At 42.5% G+C, this 21,242-nt stretch overlaps 1 protein-coding gene across 1 annotated transcript in view; it reads left to right on the forward strand.

The window, feature by feature from the left end:
* Positions 1-14,776, forward strand: part of HEY2 (hes related family bHLH transcription factor with YRPW motif 2) — a 71,757-nt gene extending 56,981 nt beyond the window's left edge. Inside the window, exon 5 of the mRNA XM_069234808.1 lies at positions 12,860-14,776. Coding sequence (XP_069090909.1) covers positions 12,860-13,527 — 668 coding nt within the window. The 3' untranslated portion in view covers positions 13,528-14,776. The remainder of the gene's footprint in view (positions 1-12,859) is intronic.
* Positions 14,777-21,242: the final 6,466 nt, after the last annotated feature.

The following is a 21,242-nucleotide window of genomic DNA, read 5'->3' on the forward strand; positions in this document are numbered from 1 at the left end:
CAATGTAATAATTAATAATCAATTTAAAAATTATGGTTGTTTGATTGTTTCTTAATTAATTTTCCATCCTATACCCCTAAAAGCCAAGTGACCAATAACTAAAATAAACAAGTCTAACACAATTTACATAATTGATAATCAATTAAATACCTACTTTAAAAATATTAATTAATTAGTAATTAGTATTACTTGGTTAGCCCCCCCACCCAACAACACTACAAACTCAGCACCCACACCTAAAATGTAACTAATATATATAATTATTACACAATTGAAATAATTATTAATTAATTAAGTATTTGATTGTAAAATAATAATTATTTCTTAAATATTACTTAATTTTTTTCCTGCCCTACCCTATAAACCTACCATCCACAACTAAAATGTAACAAAAAAAATATTAATGTAATAATATTGCATAATCACTCCAATAATTTATAATAAATTAATGAATCATTATTAATTACTAATAATTTAGCATCCCATCCTATACCATACAAATCCAGCAACCCGCACATAAAATTGAACTAAAATAAATGAATATTACATTGGTTACATAATAATCAAATAAATAATAAATAATACATTAAAAATTAAGTGTTAATTATTACCTAATTCACTTCTCACCCTATACCCCCACAAGCATAGAAATCTGCTCCTAAGATATAATTAATTAACTCAGTATAACATAATATACATAATTGATATGAATCACATACTTACATAAATATTATTAATTAATGAATAATCAATGATTACTTATTTAACTTCCCATCTTATCCCCTACAAAACCCACCAACCTGCTACAACACTTAAAATTCTATTAATGATTAAATGAAAAATTCTAAATCTCTTCAAATTACAAACTATATTTGAGTTGTTAATACCAACGGTACAAAGAATAATAACATAAAATTATTATATAAACTAAAACACATTAAAATGATATAAAAATGATATTCTTTTTACAACTATGTGATTGAAAACGATATGGGCAACAGCAATGTTCTTTATAACAATTATTACTTACCTAAAAAAACGATATTCTTGAAAATAATATTTCTGCATCACAATATTTTTGTATCACAATATTTTTTCCAATATTTCTATGTTCCGATAATAAAAACTCAATATTTTGTGCAAATACCCTTCAATGAGCACACCATCCCATACGCAACTTATGAGGAAGACCCTGGTGTATAAAAATCATTAAAGAGGCCCGCATACCTCTATAAAATACAAACATAAAGAACTTTTACGTGATACGTACCTCAATGGATCTCAGCTTTTTAACTTCTGCCTTAAAGCCACATATAATAAATAAGTACTTGAGATTTAGGCTTTTGTACATTCCACTGCTAAGATTTGATGGTTTATGGCAACTTGGCGGCATTAAGTTCTTCGACTTAACTTATTCAATGTTGTCAAAATTGGGGTCTCATTCTAACCCCTCGTTGTTTTAACCTAGGTTTCACTGGATGTCACCTTTAATTTTTTACTGTTATAAATGGACTTTTACTTTTAGTATTGTAATCAATTTATTTATACACAATTTTTGGTGCTCCATTGCAGTGGCACAAGAGCTGTGCAGGTAATCCATAAATGATGGTGTAAAGTTCCTCCAGAACTCACACAAACTCGGGCTGCACTACAAACATTGCACTGATGTTTTGGCAAATTTACAAAAGATAGCGCAATTTTGCACCATTATTTGCACTATGAGATGACTGCAGAAATAGATTTTAAAAAACTAGTGTATTTTTCCATGTATCAGTTAGTGCAAATGTTGCTTTACACCACTCGCTTGGACTAAAATTGGCTCTCACATACATACTCTATTTCCACTCTAGTTTATGCAACAGTACAGAAAGTGTAGCACTTTAGAGGGGTTACATATATGAATCCAACTCCAAACAGTGCATCAGTATGGGAAGTACTGGACTTCAGCAGATATAAATTTACCTTTCTCACTCCAGTCTGTGAAACATTAGGGAAAGTGCTGGACCTCCTAGGGGCTAAATTTGCTATTCCCTGTCCAATCTGTCAAACAGTAGGGGATGCATTGGACTTCGGCAGGGTTCAATTTATTATTCCCACTCCAGTCTATGCAAAGGAGGGAAAGCGTTAGCCTTCAAAGGGGTTAACATTACTATTAACACTCCAGTCTAAGCAACAGTAAAAAAAGCGTTGGACTTCAGGGGGGTAAGATTTACTATTCCCACTCCAGTCTGTGCAGTAGTAGGGAAAGCTCTGGATCTCAGAGATCTTAAAATTACTGTTCCCATTCCAGTCTAAGCAACAGTAGAAAAAGTGTTGGACTTCAGAGGGATAAGATTTACTATTCCTACTGCAGTCTGTGCATTAGTAGAGAAAACTATGGACTTCAGAGTGGTAAAATTTACTATTTTCACCGCTGTCTGTGCAACAGTAGGAAAAGTGTTTTACTTCAGATAGTTTAAAATTACTATGTCCTCTACAGTCTAAGCTACAGTACAGAAATCATTGGATTTCAGAGGGGTAAAATTTACTATTCCCACTTCAGTCTATGCAACGGTAGGGAAAGCGCTGAACTTTGGAGGGGTTAAAATTACTATTCCTATTCTAGTCTAAGCAACAGTAAGGAAAGCATTGGCATTCGAAGGGGTTACAATTACTATTCTCACTCAACTAATAAACTTTTTTGTCCAAAATTGGCACGGATGTAGTCCTTGATTGAGGATGTCCCACACAGTGTAAGCTAGGCAGAGGAATTCCTAGCCATCCAACTATTCTCATGCACATTTTTCTTTGAGACTAGCCACAATAACACAATAGTGAATTAAACAATCAATCAATCAATAGCATAATCTGTAGCACTTCAGAAGAAATTCACCCTCCAAAAATATTGCTGTTGTGCCCAGTTGCCACACTGTTGTAGTCAATGTACCCTGGCACTTAAGATCAAATCAGATCTCCACCACGTTTTTATGAGTCCTCAAAAAAATACATATCTGTTGTCCCTTTAAGAGATATCATGCTGACAGCTTAACCTGGCTGAGACCCTCCCTTAACTAATCTAGCAGGGACGAGAACATAGTAAACAGTATGGCTGACAGGAATGGCTGTGGATCAGTGGCAAAAGAGGCAGAAAAAACCCTGATGTCCAAGGGTGCCTGCAGGCAGTGTAACCCTCTGAGTCTTGTGCCCCCACCAGAAGCACGAAGCTCAAATTTACAAAGGATTACTCCCTCAATCAAATTGCTATGTTCCTTACAGTCTGCCATTGTCCAATAGCCTTTCCTGCCACCACCGCTGCTGGGTCTACTCCTAAATTTTAGAACAACCCAGTCTTTAAAACAGCTTTCTGTATTTTACTGTTTAAAAAATACTGTCAGAGACAACAATATCCAATTTCGTAATACAAATGGAATCAACTGGAAATTGTTTTATAAGACTTAAGAAAATCTCAAAAAAACCTTATGCCAGAAAACAGATCTCGTGGTAACCATTTGCAACTGGCCAGATTGGATTTCAATTGAAGGCATGTTAGCTAAATCCACAGTCTGTTAAAGTACTGGCATGAACACTTGTTAAATTCGTCATATGACTCTTTGTCAGTGGGTCATCTTGTTTCCAACCCTGGGGTTTCATTACAAAGACAAATGTTTTCTGGTACTAGTGGTACTTTTGTTTTCACTATGAACCAATCAGAATACGTTGCCTTGTTAAACAAACGTCTGATACTACAGACGTGACACACTTGCATATGAAGCCATGGCCAGTTTGTGAACCATACAGAGGGCATAAAGATCAAGCCAAACGAACTGTGTCGAAAGACAGCACTTGGTGGTACAGTTCCTTTTGTGAAATCTAGGGACATGATCGAATAAGAGGCTTGGCCTCCCTGAATACAACAAAGTTATCTCTTATATTCAATTTCTCATAACTGGCACAGGACAAAGTAAGCAACTGAGGCCCTCATTACGAGTGGCCTGAAGCAACTCCCTGTTATTTATCCCCCGAAATTAGGATTACTGGGAGGGGGATCCCGATAATTTTGGGTTTGAGGAAAAGAATGAAATTTCAGGTTGAGAGGGATTGAATGTGGAAATCTTGTGCAGATTCGTGTTTGTTTTTCCCCAGTATTCCAGCTGGAGGCTATCTGTTTTCAGCTGGTGAAATCTCGGGGTGAAGTACCACTCACCAGTGGTGTTCCTGCTTAATTTGTAATTCGGATGGGCAGGGGACCTGCATTTACCAGGCCCACAGATATTAATAGACAATTCCCAAAGAGACCTTAAATGTATTAAACGAAGATCAGTATGCATGAGAGTATTTTGGTGACTTTCTATATTTAGAAAAAAGGGGAAGGAAACCATGGAGCACAAAACCCCCACCAATCACCCACATCAAGACAGTCATAACAAAAGCTGTGGTGAAAAGCAGGACACACTACTCTGCTTTAATAGATAATGATTGGATGTGCGTTCACAAAAAGGCCACGAGGGAGCATGTAAGTTGAAGCGAGGAGTTGCATCACAAATGCTGGGACTACGTCACCTAGAATCATGAATACCTTGTGGACACAGAAACAGTGAGTGACAAGTACAAGAGCCATGTACAATTATTGTAATACAGGCGCATATCCGAATGTGCAGATTTTCTACACATTCGAATATGCACCCATTATTGTAATAACTGCAATAAATGCTGGACATCTATACAAAAAGCCCACTATACACAGCACTATTCTCACCTGCTCATACCATACAACCAGTAAAACACATTCAGACACAAGTGTGAAGATACCCAGTTGTGGTGGTGGTGTGAGGAAATATTATTGACAGTACTTCACTATATAAATTTGTGTAACAGAACATAACCATGACAAACATGAATGTAAAGCTTACACACCAACCCCAACAATATGAATTATTTGCTCAGAGAACGGAACCACAAAGTTTTGTTTGCAAATATTAGGGGAAAACAAATTGCATAATCTAATGGTAATACCGGAAGCTAGTATAAATGACACAGCAACTCAGAGAAATTAAAACATGGGCAAAAACCGACTACTCCTCCATAGAATTATATTCTTTTTTTACTGTGACCGGGTCAGTGCTTAATTTGTAAATAAAAACGTGCCGGTGCCAAAAGCCCTCCTCAAACATGCAGCTGCTGCAATTAAATGTGGGAACACGGAATACTGAGGCAGCGTAATCCTGGAGCCATCTTAAACCTCTTCAGTCCATTTACAGCCACTCCCTGCCCCTTCAGCTCACCCTTGCAGCTTTCTTCTTTCTCCATTTGTGATGCTTTTTCATTTTTCTATTCCTCTGTCTTTCCCATATGTGTCTTTTGCTCGCGGCAAATGCTTGAGACAGAAGAATAAGCCCTGGCCCTCAAAAATAAGTGCCGGTGCTCAGCACCGGAAACAATAAGCACAAATTAAGCACTGGACTGGGTGTGTCTCAGAAAATGTAGCCATCATTTTACTTTTCAGGAAGTGCTACTGATTTGTAATCACTTATCTAGTTGTTCTTGCTTGATCCATTAGCCACCATACTCTTTTAACAAATGGTCAACCAGAGATGGAAGATGCTATTATCCCATTTGGTCTTGCAAGCAGAGGAGTCGCCATGATAAGACAACAGATATATAGCATGACATAACAATGATGAGCATCAGTATTTGTAGTATTCTGTGTGAAGCCCCAATTTTATGAGTGTGTGAGTGAAAACGATAGCAACACAAAAGGATGATGGACGGAGTGCTGAAGAATGCAAACACTCACCCCAAGTCACAGATCTGGGTTTAATCCATCGTTCTTTTGCTCACCATGCCACCCCAGTTTGGACCCAGCCATATGCAAATCAGTCTTGACCCTGTTCCACCGTGGGAACAGTCGAGCCCGAACTGCCAGGTCAGGTCCTCTCTAGATTGGAAACAAGCATCCTGGGACCAGTTTCAGAGTATCACCTTTTATCATCCAGGTTAGTTTGAATCCAGTGGTGCAGTGAGCAAGAGACCCATGTCTGAGCATCCCCTTCCCACTTAGGGCAACTTTAGCAACACAAAAGGATGATGGACGGAGTGCTGAACAATGCAAACACTCACCCCTAGTCACAGATCTGGGTTTAATCCATCGTTCTTTTGCTCACCATGCCACCACAGTTTGGACCCAGCCATATGCAAATCAGTCTTGACCCTTTTCCCCTTAGGAAGTCCAGCCCAAACTGCCAGGCCAGGTCCCCCCTGGACCGGAAACAAGCATCCTGGGACCAGTTTCAGAGTATCACCCTTCATCAGCCAGGCTAGCTTGAATCCAGTGGCGCATTGAGCAAGGGACCCACGTCTGGGGATACCCTTCCCACTTAGGGCAACTTTAGCAAAACAAAAGGATGATGGACGGAGTGCTGAACAATTCAAACACTCACCCCCAGTCACACATCTGGGTTTAATCCATCGTTTTTTTGCTCACCATGACATCCCAATTTAGACCCAGCCATATGCAAATCAGTCATGACCCTGTTCTCCATGAGAACAGTCCAGCCCGAACTGCCAGGCCAGGTCCTCTCTGGACCGGAAACAAGCATCTTGGGACCAGTTTCAGAGCATCACCCTTTATCAGCCAGGCTAGCTTGAATCCAGTGGCGCAGCGAGCAAGGAACCCACGTCTGGGCATACCCTTCCCACTTAAAGCAACTTTAGCAACACAAAAGGATGATGGACGGAGTGCTGAACAATGCAAAACTGACCCGCAGTCACAGATCTGGGTTTAATCCATCATTCTTTTGCTCACCATGCCACCCCAGTTTGGACCCAGCCTATGCAAATCAGTTATGACCCTGTTCCCCATGGGAACAGTCCAGCCCGAACTGCCAGGCCAGGTCATCCCTGGACCGGAAATAAGCATTCTGGGACGGGTTTCAGAGCATCACCTTTCATCTGCCAGGCTAGTTTGAATCCAGTGGTGCAGTGAGCAAGGGTGCCATCAGTCCTTTGAACAGATGGCAACAACTAATACTTCCAGAACAACTCCTGTGTCCTACGTCCTGTCTGTTAATGCCTGTATAACTTTGACTAGCAACAGAGCCCCTGTGCTAATGTAGCAATATTCCGTATACAATGGCTTTAAAATACCTACTCCAGTTTTTTAAGCTGCTCCAACTAAAATAAAAGACACCCTTTCAAACCTTGTTCTTCTTACCCCCCCACCCCCTGAAAGAAAAGTTTATTTGTAACCCAGTATTCTCTGTCTTATCTGCAATCGAAGATGATTTTTAAAACCTAATCTAGATATCTAACTCCCTCCTCCCATTGTATTATCTGTCTTTTCTAAAAAAAAAAACTAAAATAAAACAGTTCAATTGTACCTCTGCTCCTACTGTTCTTAGTTCTTGCTCTTTAAACAAAGCTCTTGCATGCCCGAGCCATCTGGAAATCTGTGTTCCCTCTCCTAAAAACCATTGTCTTGTCTGAGGCCACATATTCTTCCCAATTATCCATGGTCCATCGTCCCCTTCCTACTTTCTCATTCAGAGGACCTCTCCTTCCTCAATTAGTTCATTGTCCCTTCCATCTGCTCTCTCGGGGTCACCTCTCTTCATCCCAGCCTCTTGCCCTGCTGGCTTATTCCTATTCCTATTTCATTCGTGGGACTTCTTTGAGGCCCCAAAACTGTCACCTTTGCACACCAGGTGTAGCCATGTACCATGAATCATGCACCTCTGTGCATCTGTGCTCTATTGGCAGAGACCCCCTTTCCAAAAGGCAGATGGCCGCGATATCTTAACAAACTAATTATTGGACTGCATGTTCTGTTCTGCTCCACAGCATCCCCTATAGACCCCAATTAACTCTTATTTCCGACTGTTATTATCTTGCTGTACTTGCATGGCACAAAAATCAGACTCACTTGCATGGCCCTGTCTCTTCTCTCAGTAGACTGATGTCACCCTCACTCCCACCTTCTACACAACACATTACCCATAGGACCTGATGCTCTTATCACATGCACTATCTACCATTCATTGTATGTGCTAAGCCTCAGTGCTTCACTGACACTGAGTAGCATGCATGATGTCAATTTTTCAGATAGCTAGTAGCTGTGGGCCACCAAAAGCCTCCTAGTCACCACCACTATTGCAGACCCAGCTCTCCCATTGCAGACATTATTGTTACTTATAAAAGACCAATTTCTCAGTGTCTCCCTCCTAGCCTTTACAACCAATAATCCTCTTTTCCCTACTGGGTTTAAGGCCTTCCACCCAGGGCTCAGGCTTTGGTCCGCACCATTGCAGCACAATGCACTGCATTGTGTAGCACAAGAACACACAATGCCTCGTCAGGGGTAGGAAGCACTTCGTTCCTCTGGTCACACCAATCGATAACCCACTCTGGCCATCCAGTATGTTGCCTTTTTTTACTGTCTCTCTGTAGTTAACCGTTGCATTAGGTCTCATGCAGGCCTGGCTTCTCAAAGCTACTTCACCAGATACAACAGGATAACCAGCGAAAGTTGCAGAGGATCCCAGGGGCCCGAGATAATATGCAGCTATACAGAATTAGCTGCAAGAGCGGAGACGGAGGCGTTAAATACAGTGTAAATCTGAAGCATTGCTTTGAGCATATGTTGAGGATTGAAACCACTACTGGTGGTCACTTGTGCATGCTAAGAGCCTAGTTATCTGTAACCACCTTACCCATCCGATCATCTGTGCCTCTTGTCTCCTTTTAAATAGCTCTGTCCTTGGGTGGCCTGTGAAACCTCAAGCAGAAAACCACTTTTTTCCTGGCAACGTACAAAGAGATCCCTGCATTATTAGCCACATACACACACACCACTCCATCTAACCCAAAAGCACGTTCTCCACTATGCATCTTCAATAAAAGGGTTACACTTTGCTTCTCTGCAACATCCTAAGAAAACAATAACAATCACACGGTCAACCCTCACTACTAGGCAAAAAGTATTCGGGATTCCTCTTTGCTCCGAGTCATCTAGCTTATTAAGTGAAACACTATGTCGCAGTTTCCCTTGCCATGCCTCTGGTCTACTAAGTACAGCCCTTTTGATGTCCTCGCCTTGGTGCTACAAATGCACACACTGAAATGTTTCCAGTTGAAAAACTATCCTCGCCTGGCTCCTCTATGACGTACATTCCCACCTTAAAAAGAACATATTTTAGTAGCCCCAGGGCCCATACATTCCATCTTGCCAATATAATTTGTAGCCACTTACCTTTTTTCAAAAGAATAAAATGCTACATTGGCCCAAACCTGTTTCATGCACCTCCAGCAAATGTGCCCAAAAACCTGCATGGCTTCCCACCACCCTAAAGATACCTTATCATACCCTTCCTCATTTTCCCTTCTTTTGGACCACTGTTTAGAAAGTAATCGTGTGCTGACCCCCATTCCCTGCCACGTTTGGAGATATTCGTACAACATTGATCTCATTTGCTACCACCATCATGTGATGTATTCACTTTTAAGTTTTTGTTTTGACTTGTAAGTTTAAGTAGAGGTACACCAGTGGTTTTGCAACTCCTAGCATTTCACCTGTGTGTAATACAAATATCATCTGACAGAAATAGTGCATCCTAAATATAGCTTACATAATTATCTCCACATTAGTATATGTAGGCCCAATGGGACAATATCTTTGTAAACCATATTTAGGACACAATATTTCAGTTGGACCATATTTTAAAAAAATATTTGAACAGTTACCCCGTTTCCCATATAGACTACAAGCTAGGGGGCTTCTTTAAGACCTGGGTGGACTGCCATGACTCAATCATGAGACTTACCCCTGCTAATAAACGGATTCCTGCAGTGTGGAGCTGGTCTGATTGTTTTTGCCAAGGCTGATTTTGGTTTTATGTGACATCAGCATCAGACCTGTTTCTTTGTGAGTATTGGCTTCGCGGTGGCAAAGCAAGGGTGCAATGACCTCTAATGCAAGCAAATTCAAGCAAGAGGCAAAACGGTCCCCTTCATCCACCAATGAGCAGTAAAAGCCAACCATACTTAGGTTGGGGTGGACTCCTCACACCCTTGCTGCTCTAACGATTGTTGTGCCCGTTTCTTCCTTTCTCCCCAGACTTTGAGGAAATGCACCCCAGCTCTTGCAAGTTGCATATTGTCGTCGAGTTTTAAAAGAAATGACGACGAAAGTGCAGTGCTTCCGCAAAGTTAAGCACACGACTAGGGAGTAAACCATTTCAGATGCTGCCAGGCTCCAGATCAGTAACCACGTTGCATAGAAAAATTATTTTCATTATGTGTCGTGTGGAGAAAGAAACGACACAAGATGTTTCCAGTTTGCCTTTAAGTAACTCAACATGTGAACGAAGGGCTTTATAGATTCCCCCAGCAGACGACGCTCAAACACAAAGTCTCCTTTTTTCATTTTTCAATTACTTTCTATCTTTTCACAGTTGTCAAGAATCCTTATGCCATGTCAGACATGTTATAATGATGGATGGATAGGGCAGGGTGTCACTGATAGCCTCTTTAATATTTCACCCATGTTCGTGCCTGTGTGTATGTGCTGGTGAGGATGAGAGGAAGAGGGGAACACAGGGTCTGGATCCAAATCTCCATGAAAAGCCTGCCCTGGAATTTCAATATCCCACAATACAAGATGAGAGGCACTGCAGTTTTTTTGTTTTTTTTTATTTTGGCTTCAAAGCAATTTGAACACTGATGTTCTTAATTTTTTCTCCACATTGTTATTTGGTTACGAGAACAACTCCTACATATTATGTTACCAGAAATGGTCACACATGTTAATTTCCATATGTCTCCTAAACTCATCCCTACTGAGCCATCCGCTTACAATGCAACTGATGCTAGCAAGTGAAGATTATGTTCATATGTTATCTAGTTATCTAAGATATATGATACCAATTTTGGAGGTAGAGAGTCTTTAGGCAGTTCTTTTAAGAGTTTGCATATTTTTCAAAAATGTGGGAAGGCATCTTTGAGGAAAACTAGTGAAAACACACAGGGTCTGATTCACAAAGCCATCTTCACTGGCATATAAGGTTTACTGGTAAGCGTTCACAAAATGTGGCAAAGTATCTATAAATGTACTTACTATTGCATAATTGTATGCGAAGACTGCGTGCAATGATGCTGTAGTAAACCCCACACAAAGGGGGTGAGGTATGGGTACATAAAGGTGTGGTTTTCCTTGCGAGTTTGTGAGCATCTGAAAACTCATGAGTTAGTTACCATTCACATACTCCTCTCTGAGCTTTTCCATCCTGCAAATGGTCTGAGATTTTCCCCGCAAAGAGATGGAGTAGGTTCCCTTCGAGGATGGGTAAGAGAACAAAACAATCCCAAACTTGGTGGAGTAGTCAGAGACAGCAGGATTTATCCACGCGAAAAAATATCTAAATTGTAGACTATATTCATATAGCTCTTACTACCCTTGACAAGGCATTGAAATGCTTTGCAGCGAGTAGAACGCGTCTCCAGAACTCAAGAATAGAGTTAAATAGAGGATTAGTAATATGTGCTTCCTTTTCTTCCTTATGGATTAGTTGTAGTAAATTTGTTAAATTTATACTTCTGAGTACTCATGCGCTTAATAGTGTTTTGAGTAGGGGTAGGATAATGAAAGTGCATTAGAAAATGGCAGTTGTGAGTTGTCATTGGGAGTAGTGGACGTTTGTATTTTAGTTGGGCAAACTGGATAAACCGGAAGCGGAAGTCTGAAAAGGATATTTAGAAATTCATAATAGTCAAAAAGGTAGGGGATGAGTCAGAAAGAGGAATGGGACAAAGTTGAATGGATTTCTTCTTCTTTTTTTTAACAAATAATTAAAATTAACATATCCATGTACAAGATAAACCGACACCTAGATTTGTGGTGTTATCCATTCACACGTATACATATAAATACATGACACTTAGCTAAGTTTTAGTGCCATGCATAAGCCCTTTTATATATAAACCCATATGTACATAGAAGCAGCAATACTTAAATGGTTAGATATATACATGTATGTAGTAGATAGATACACATATTTTCCTCCCTTTGTATTAATGTATCTGCTTATAATGGGATAAGTAGTTCCATGCACAGGGACTGGACATATATAAAATGAAAACATGATCACCATACATTCACTTGCATATTTTGTCATATCTAAGTGTACATGCACTGCCTACATATATACATATGTATATACACACACACACATATATGTACATAAACATATATATAGTGCAATTCAACCTCGGGGCTGGCCTCCTGTGTGCAGAATTGTACTTTGCGTACAATTCCAGATTGCCGAAATAGCAGTGCCCAAAAATGTGACATGGACTACCCACTAGTGTGCCTGGAAACATAACATGGGCTACACTGCTCAATACACAATGGGCTATCCAGCCCCAGTGGACAAGATGAGCTCAGAGAGTATGATTGTGGCTACTGATAACTCATTGTTTTAATGCGCAAAATATACAATACATACATACAGCAAAAGTAGGCAGGGACACTTAAAGGGTCTTGTCCAGAGCACAGCAAACTCAAAAGATAGTGTGTCTTCAAAGTAAAATGTGATGCATCAAACTCATTGTGAGAGCCTGTTAGACTTGAGCACCAAGCTTCATGGCACATGCACCGTTCCTGCGAGCCAGTGAGGGAAAGACTCTTCTTTTTGATGTTTTAGTTTTTTAATCTCTCTTTGGTTTCAGCTTCAGAGGCTTGTGCCAAAAGATGATAGATGAATTTCTGAAAATGTCGTCCAGGAAAACGAGTGATTGAAATGTATTTATGTTTGAATTAGGTATCAGTAACCGCTAGCACTGTGATCTGTATCTGCTATTTAACACGATTCTCTTATCGTCCTCTGCGCAGGTTTTTTTGATGCACACGCCCTGGCTATGGATTTCATGAGCATCGGCTTCCGGGAGTGTCTGACGGAAGTGGCGCGCTACCTTAGTTCAGTAGAAGGCTTGGACACAACAGATCCCCTGCGGGTGCGACTTGTCTCTCACCTCAGCACCTGCGCGTCCCAACGTGAGGCAGCCGCGATAACCTCCTCAATGGCTCACAACCACCACCCCCTGCATCCTCAGCACTGGACTGCAGCATTCCACCATATCCCTGCAGCACTTCTGCAGCAAAGTGGACTCCCTTCCTGTGAGAACAGCCCTTGCAGACTATCGGCAGCCACCGAGGCAGCCTCGCCACATGCCTCAGCCCTCGTGACAGCTACTTTTGCTCATGCTGACTCTGGGCACAGGGGGCCCTCTGCTGGCAGCGTTGCACCCTGTGTCCCACCACTTCCTACCTCTTTGCTGTCTCTTTCAGCCACAGTGCAGGCTGCAGCTGCTGCAGCTGCGGCCCACAGTTTCCCATTGTCCTTTGCCGGCGCATTTCCTGTGCTTCCACCAGGTGCAGCTGCAGCCATGGCCGCATCAGCAATCAGTCCACCCCTATCGCTGTCGACAAATTCCAGTCCACGACAATCTGGCAACAGTAAACCATATCGACCTTGGGGAACTGAAGTAGGAGCCTTCTAGTTGTTCCCAACTCAGCCTTTCACTGGATATCGCAGTAGTGACTAAAAATATTTATTCCCAGCACAAAAAAGAGCTCAACCGAGTAGCCTTAGATCACACCCAACAGCTTGCCGAATCTTGTGCCTCGAACCTGGGTCATTTCTGTTAACGCACACACTGGGAGATGGAGGCCTGGCTGGAGTGACTGCAAGGTTTCAAAAGGGCCACTTGTTTTGCTATGCAAAGCCTCACTTGGCAATCGACTGTCGCGCTGACTCCAGGGCCACCTTCTTCTACACTTACAAACAGAAAATGAAGTTTAGTCATTCGCTGGGAAACTTTCTGGATTAAGAGGAAATGAGAGCCGAGCGAACATCGTTATTCTTCAACAGACTAAACAATGCTACTAAAAGCGTAAAGGGGCCGATGGAGTCAGATGCGTCCTGGAGAATGCACTCAACTTGGGTTGCTCCCTATCTTTCCACAGACTTGTGAAGGAAGGCCTCCACTGTAGAATATCTCTGCTCAATTATCCTATCAGGGCCCGGATCAACATCTCAGCACAGCCCAGTCGCCCTTGGCAATGTTGTTTCTTTCCTTATAATCTGCTTCCTGCATAGTTTTGTACAAACCAAGACATGACTAGGGCTCAGTGCGGTAACCACTTTCAAGGAGATATTGGGCCGCTGCCAACTTTGTTAGACTATCAATTTTGCACAAATCTTTTGTGTGGCGTATGGGGCATTCAGTTCATCCGTCTCCTAAAACCATGCCACTGTTAATGTTAATGAGGTGCCTGGTGGCATCAGGGATTTCCAGTTATAGGGGCTAGATTTGTGCCTTGTGGGTAATTCTATACCAAAACTAATGTTCTAAATGCATTGAATGGTAAAGTGATCTTGAAACATGCTCCTTCCTCATAGCTATGACCCGGACTGAGGTGCATAGGTCGTTGTGTTTCATGTCTGAGTGTGCCTCTGCCACATAAAGGAATTTGTAAGTATGTGAGTACGTCCAGCAGCCTTTTTTACTTTTAACAAAGTCACAGCATGTATTGTTATGCACTTGATTTCTCTGCTGTGTGGAGAGAGCAACAAAAAAGCTATGAGAATGTTAAACATTATGCAAACCCTAATACCTTAAAATATTTGTTTTAAAAATACCATACCCTGGTCGCCAAGTTTTCCGTTTTTGTGTTTTTCTTTATAACATTTTTCTATGCAAAGTTATTTTACATGTCGCTCATTAAAATAAGTACTTTTTGACCCTTTCCTTGGGATTTTGGTCGGCAGTTTATGCGTTTTCCTTTGTGGAGTTCAAAACCATTTGTTGTTCTGAGGAATGACTTGAACAGTATGGTCTTGGTGGAGGCTAACATTGTTTAGAATTCATTTAATCTAATTTCATGCTTTCTAAGGGATGAAGTTCATTGCATCTAAGGGACATATTTATACTCTGCGCTGAATGTGCGTCAAAAATTTTGATGCACAATCGGCGCAAACCCTGCCTCATATTTATACTTTGACGCCCGACCCCGCAGGCGTCAAAATTTCACCATGTGCCTCATTTTTTGGAAGGGGGAACCAGCCTTGTGTTAATTATATGCAAGGTAGGCGTTCCCTTCCAAAAAATGACTTCAAGGCCTGTGCCCCTTATTTATACTCTGGCGTCATTTTGACGCACAGGAGGGGGTGGGCCTTAAAAAACGGCGCACAGCCTGATGTGCGCCGTTTTTTAACGCCTGGGTCAGGGCAGGCGTTAAGGGACCTGTGGGCTCGGAAGGAGCCCAGAGGTGCCCTCCCCTGTCCCCAGGGACACCCCCTGCCACCCTTGCCCACCCCAGGAGGACACCCAAGGATGGAGGGACCCATCCCAGGGAAGTAAAGGTAAGTTCGGGTAAGTATTTTTTTCCGATTTTTTTTGTGGCATAGGGGGGCCTGATTTGGGCCCCCCTACATGCCACTATGCCCAATGACCATGCCCAGGGGACATAAGTCCCCTGGGAATGGCCATTGGGCAAGGGGGCATGACTCCTGTCTTTGCTAAGACAGGAGTCATGTCAATGGAGGTTGGGCGTCAATAAAAATGGCGCAAATCCGGTTTGAGGCCTGAATTTTGCCTCAGACCTGACTTGCACTATTTTTTGACACACATCCCCCATTTTCCCATACGCCGGCGCTGCCTGGTGTGAGTCATTTTTTTTAACGCACACCAGTCCGCAGCGCCGGCTAACGTCAGTCCATTAATAAGGCGCCCGCATGGTGCGTTGGAATGGCGTTAGCCGGCAGTACAATTTTTGACGCACAACTGTGTTGGTGCAGTTGTGCGTCAAAAAGTATAAATATGGGCCTAAGCATCTTTTGAAATACGACAATCTAGGCATGGGGAACTAGAAAGGTTTGTTTTTAAGCCACTTAAATCCATGCCGGGTAGGTTGACAGCAGACTGCATTAGGATATGCCCAGCCCAAAGCAACTGTTTGTGGCTGCGTAGTTGTCTGCTGGTTCTACACGTGGGCGTCAGTGGAGTGCAGCACCTCTGTGCAGGTTGGCCAGATACGCAGGTGAGTGCCGGGATGAGTCAAAAGCATCAGTATGTCTCTTATCTGGGCTGTGAATAATCTACAAGTTAGTGAGACTGGGATTTCAACAGCTGGAATTTAGCCTGGATACACACAGTAAGGGTAACTATTTTTGTACATCTACTTAACGATTTCAGCAGATTTATAAACAAACATCAACATATGGTGTTGCAGGCTATGCAGACTCATGCGGAAACGAGAGTGCATGGCTGCCTACCCATGCTGATGAGTGAACCCCACATGAGAGACAGAAATTCAGACGCACTCATGGGAGTGTGCCAAAAATACTGCTGCGCATCATAAGGATGATGGAACTCTGTTAATGTGTCTAGGCTAATGGAGGTGAGTCAAATTCTCACTGATTGTTAACGTTTAAAGAATGAGAGAAAGGCAAAACGTATAAACAACAAATCGACGGTAAGCTGGTTGGCATCACAACACTTGACACTTAGATAATTTTAGGCAAAAATCTCGGATTCAACACATGGGCCCTAGTAAGTCCCAGAAAATAGTAAAAGACTTGTTCAATGAATATCTTGCGGCGGCGGGTGGAGACAGGTTCTTCAAGTTCTGAAACTGGCCATGTTGTGGAATTGTTACTGCAAAAAGGGGTAGTGGAGAGTTGGAATCCCCCTTTCATAAAGCAATTATGTAAATTAAGGTACTCCGAGAGAGAAAGTTAATAATACCTTAAGAAAGTATGTTATTTTCCCAGATGCACAGAACTCTGGATGAATGGTTGATGGCTATGAGGTATAGGCAGAGTGCAGTAGGACCCACCTCCTTTTCTTCAGAAACCATCCAGAAAGTTGGTAGTTTGTGTTCCAGTCAAATCCAAGATGGCTATTGCGTCCATGTAGCCATTTCCTTCATAAATGGAGAAAGATCACTATCAACTTTTACATCAAGGAAAGCATCATTTTTCAGGTCAATGTTTGAAACTATCATACCTTTTTACAAGATATTGTATGGCTTGTATAGATAAAACAGCATTTCCTTGACACTCCAAAACGTATCTGTTCCTTGCGTCAACTCAATACCTTATTACAAATCACAGGCACATGCGCCTCTACATGTCACATTCAGATAGAGACTTTTAACTGCAGCCTCGTTTTTGAATAGTCCCCCAGGTGTCAGACTGATCTGCAAAAACCCTCAGTAGTAGCCCTGTGCACCAGCAGGTGGAGTTTGCTGTTCTGTGTCATTCACACCGGCCATGATGTCTACTGGCCTATAGAGGTGCCACTCATGCGCTTTGACATCAGTTCCTTTCTTTCTGCACCAACAAACGGGGATCCAGTGCTACCCCTTGCCTCTTTAAGGCTGGCTTTTGACTTTTTAAAAACAATTCTGCAACGTTCAAGAGACTACGTCAACTCCCAACTCTACAGTATTAAAACAGTTTCAGGAATGGCACAAACAAATGTCTGTAGCTGACCCACATGTGTATACCTGTGAAGCCTGGTGTCAGACTACGATTCCAAGGCCCGCAGTGACTGTCTCTTGATGCACCCCAAGGCCATCTGTGATTGGGAAGTAAAGTTGTTGGTGTCAAAGCACCTAAAAACTCCCATCGTGACCAATAAAATTCCGGGGCTAGGTCCCGCTCCTAAGGTCTCTCCTGAGACAAATTGTTGTCAAAGTGCAAATCACCAAGTAACTCCAAGGAAAAACACATCATGACCAAGCAGGATTCTGCCTTGTCCTGCCACTCCCGTTCTCTTGAGAAGATGTGGGGGTGTCATTGTGCCTCTAGGTCTCACTCTCAAAGTTGTTCTACCTCAGCATCCAATTCCAACCCTTGTCTCACAGCAACCTGAATTTCCAGGACAGTCAGTGACACTTTGAGTACTTCTGTGAAGTCATTCTGCAGCATTTTGGCATGTTGCTGGCTCCCTCTGGAGCTCCTGTGTGCCCCAAGGAACCACAAAGCCTCCCTCTTGGACTTCCACCAGCAGTTTGTCCTCAGTACCAGCTGAGCCCTCTGGGTTCATTCCAGGGTCCGACCAGACCTCTGTACCTGTTACATCTCTGGTGCTACTACCCATGCTGGAACCCAATCCATTGTTGTCAAGACCAGCAAACCCATAGTGCTGTCCCACACCAAAACTGCACTGTGCCAACCTCAACTCTGGCCACAAGCTCCTCTTACTGCACAACCACTGCTTAGTCACCCATCTGACTCAGACACAATGTCCTTGCCCCCCTAGACAGGTTCACGTCCTACACAAAATGTTTGGTATGGATTCATACAATGCCTGTGGATGAGTTTGCCCAGCCCTATCAGAAGGATACTTGGTATGAGGATCTCCAGATACCATTTTGTCCAGAATCACCATACACTGGATTGGTGTCACCTCCACACCCTGCCATGGAGGAAAGAGCAGTGGAAGGGCCAGACCTTCAGCTTCCTATCCAGGAAGTCACAAATGGCTGCCCAGAAGGATCAGAAAGCAACTGATGTCAGCTCGAAAGGTTGGCATCTACACCGGCTCACAAACATCATGTTGTGCACTGAACAATGTTGAGGCAGTGACACCAGCACCACCTGCTAGTGCACAGTGGTACTGCTGAGGGTATTAGCTCCAGTCCAATGCCTGGTGGAATATTCAAAAGATGAGGAATCTGCAGTTAGATAGAAGCCCTACCAGAAAGAGCTTTACCAAAGATAAGTAACTTGTTTGTTTCTTCTCACCATGCCTATGTAACATGCCCAACACTTTTGCTCTCTGCCTTCCGATACCCCATATCCCTTAGCTAACCAAAAAGCTCAACATTTCACCCTGAGTCACCCTCCTCCACACATCATCCCTTAGTCTTTGCTACCTGTAGTACCACTGGAACTGAGCCTTTCAATAGGCACATTCTCTCCCTACTAAACTTCAGCTCTATAGCTCAGCTCAAACTAGTAGGCTTGCCTAATTCCTTAAATAAAATCTAGATCAACACACCCATACACACATGTAACCTTAATGTGGAATTTCCCTATCTTCCTCCACATAACTGAGACATGTTTTGGAGACATATCTAGTATATGATTTGATGACGTCCTTGCCATAGTCCACTAAAAGCAGTCTATAGCCAAAAAAAACAGTAATCATGGGAGCTTTAACTTTCGGATTGAAAGGGTAGATTGAAAACCTTTAATGGACCTCATTCAGAATACATAAACTCTCTTCTTCGTACATATAGTGAACTGCCCAATGCACTTAGCCAGATGCATGTTAAATCTCAAGTTCACCCATAACCTTGAAAAATCAAACTTAGTGCTACAACTGTCAATGTGGTCTGATCACTCTTTCATCTTCACTGACCTGACCTCTTTACCGCATTAATTTGTCTCTCTTGTACCCACATTTCTCTTAGGCATCTAAGAGACTTAAGCAAAGAGGAGATTTAGTCAAAGCACAATGCAAAGAAAACAACGCTATTCAAATCAATAGACTCGAACATTTTGCTTTCCAGTCTCTACTAAAGTATTATCCACTCTATATAGCCTGTAACTAGTCTCATCTAGAAAACCTAAAATGGGCATTAAAGCAACAAATGGTTTACTGGAGAATTTGAAGAGCATATATGCTAACTGCAACCTGGATTGGCAAAAGGCCATAAAATGTGTTGCTAGATATATCACTAACCAATAAAAGAGCCAAAAATAATTACTTATCTAAAGGTATCCTCAAAACGTGCCTCCATTATTTTCCATCAGGGTGTGTTGCTATACATGCGAGTGTCCATGTGTGGTGCTGGACTTATCCCAATGCTGGGCTGTGGTATATTTACAACTGTTTTGGGTCTTTCTTAGCTGTAGTAATTTTAGAAGTGGAGTTTGTGAATATAAATGGGCTTACTGTTTTTGTTTGGATTATAATGTCTTTCTTAAACTCCTGCAAACCCCTTTGGAAACCCTTCTTTACTTCTCCTTAAATACTTCCCATTTAGTAGCCAGAAGTGTCCCCATTTCTCCCTTGTTCCTCCCGCATTTACTACTAAAACATATACCTATGTGTGTAGAATCCTCTGCGCCCATGGTGGGGAACTCAGGGCCATATTTATACTTTTTGACGCAAAACTGCGCTAACGCAGTTTTGCGCCAAAAAAATTAGCGCCGGCTAACGCCATTCTGAAGCACCATGCGGGCGCCGTATTTATTGAATGGCGTTAGCCGGCATTAGCCGACCGGCGCTGCCAGGTGTGCGTGAAAAAAAACGACGTCCACCAGGCAGCGCCGGCGTAGGGAAAAATGGCGTTTGGGCGTCCCAAAATGGGGCAAGTCAGGCTGAGGCGAAAAAATCGTCTTAACCCGATTTGCGCCATTTTTTTGGGGCGCCCAGACGCCATTAACATGACTCCTGTCTTAGCAAAGACAGGCGTCATGCCCCCTTGCCCAATGGCCATGCCCAGGTGACTTATGTCCCCTGGGCATGGCCATTGGGCATAGTGGCATGTAGGGGGGCACAAATCAGGCCCCCCTATGCCACAAATTTTTTTTTAAAAAAATACTTACCACAACTTACCTTTTCTTCCCTGGGATGGGTCCCTCCATCCGTGGGTGTCCTCCTGTGGTGGGCAAGGGTGGCAGGGGGTGTGCCTGGGGGCGGGGGAGGGCACCTCTGGGCTCATTCTGAGCCCACAGGTCCCTTAACGCCTGCCCTGACCCAGGCGCTAAAAAGAGGCGCAAATGCAGGGTTTTTTGCCCCGCCCACTCCCGGGCGTCATTTTTGCCCGGGAGTATAAATACCACGCACATGCCTGGGAGTCATTTTTTAAGATGGGAACGCCTACCTTGCATATCATTAACGCAAGGAAGGTGTTCACGCAAAAAAAATGATGCTAACTCCATGAACTTTGGCGCTAGACGCATCTAACGCCAAAGTATAAATATGGAGTTAGTTTTGCGTCGAAATTACGTCAAAAAAAATGACGCAATTTCGACGCAAACGGAGTATAAATATGCCCCTCAATGTAGAAAGCATAGAAGAGGCAGATTCACCGCCATAGGACTTTCATAGTACTATTAAAAATACTACAAAGGGCAGCTCTTGAATAGGACCGCAATACTTTGGATGGACAAATAATGTCACATAATAGGACACAAAATACAATTTGTTGTGATCCACAACTGTGTTAGTATTAACTGGGAAGTGACTGTTTT

This window comes from Pleurodeles waltl, chromosome 5 (genome assembly GCF_031143425.1).
Source record: "Pleurodeles waltl isolate 20211129_DDA chromosome 5, aPleWal1.hap1.20221129, whole genome shotgun sequence".
Classification (NCBI taxonomy): domain Eukaryota; kingdom Metazoa; phylum Chordata; class Amphibia; order Caudata; family Salamandridae; genus Pleurodeles; species Pleurodeles waltl.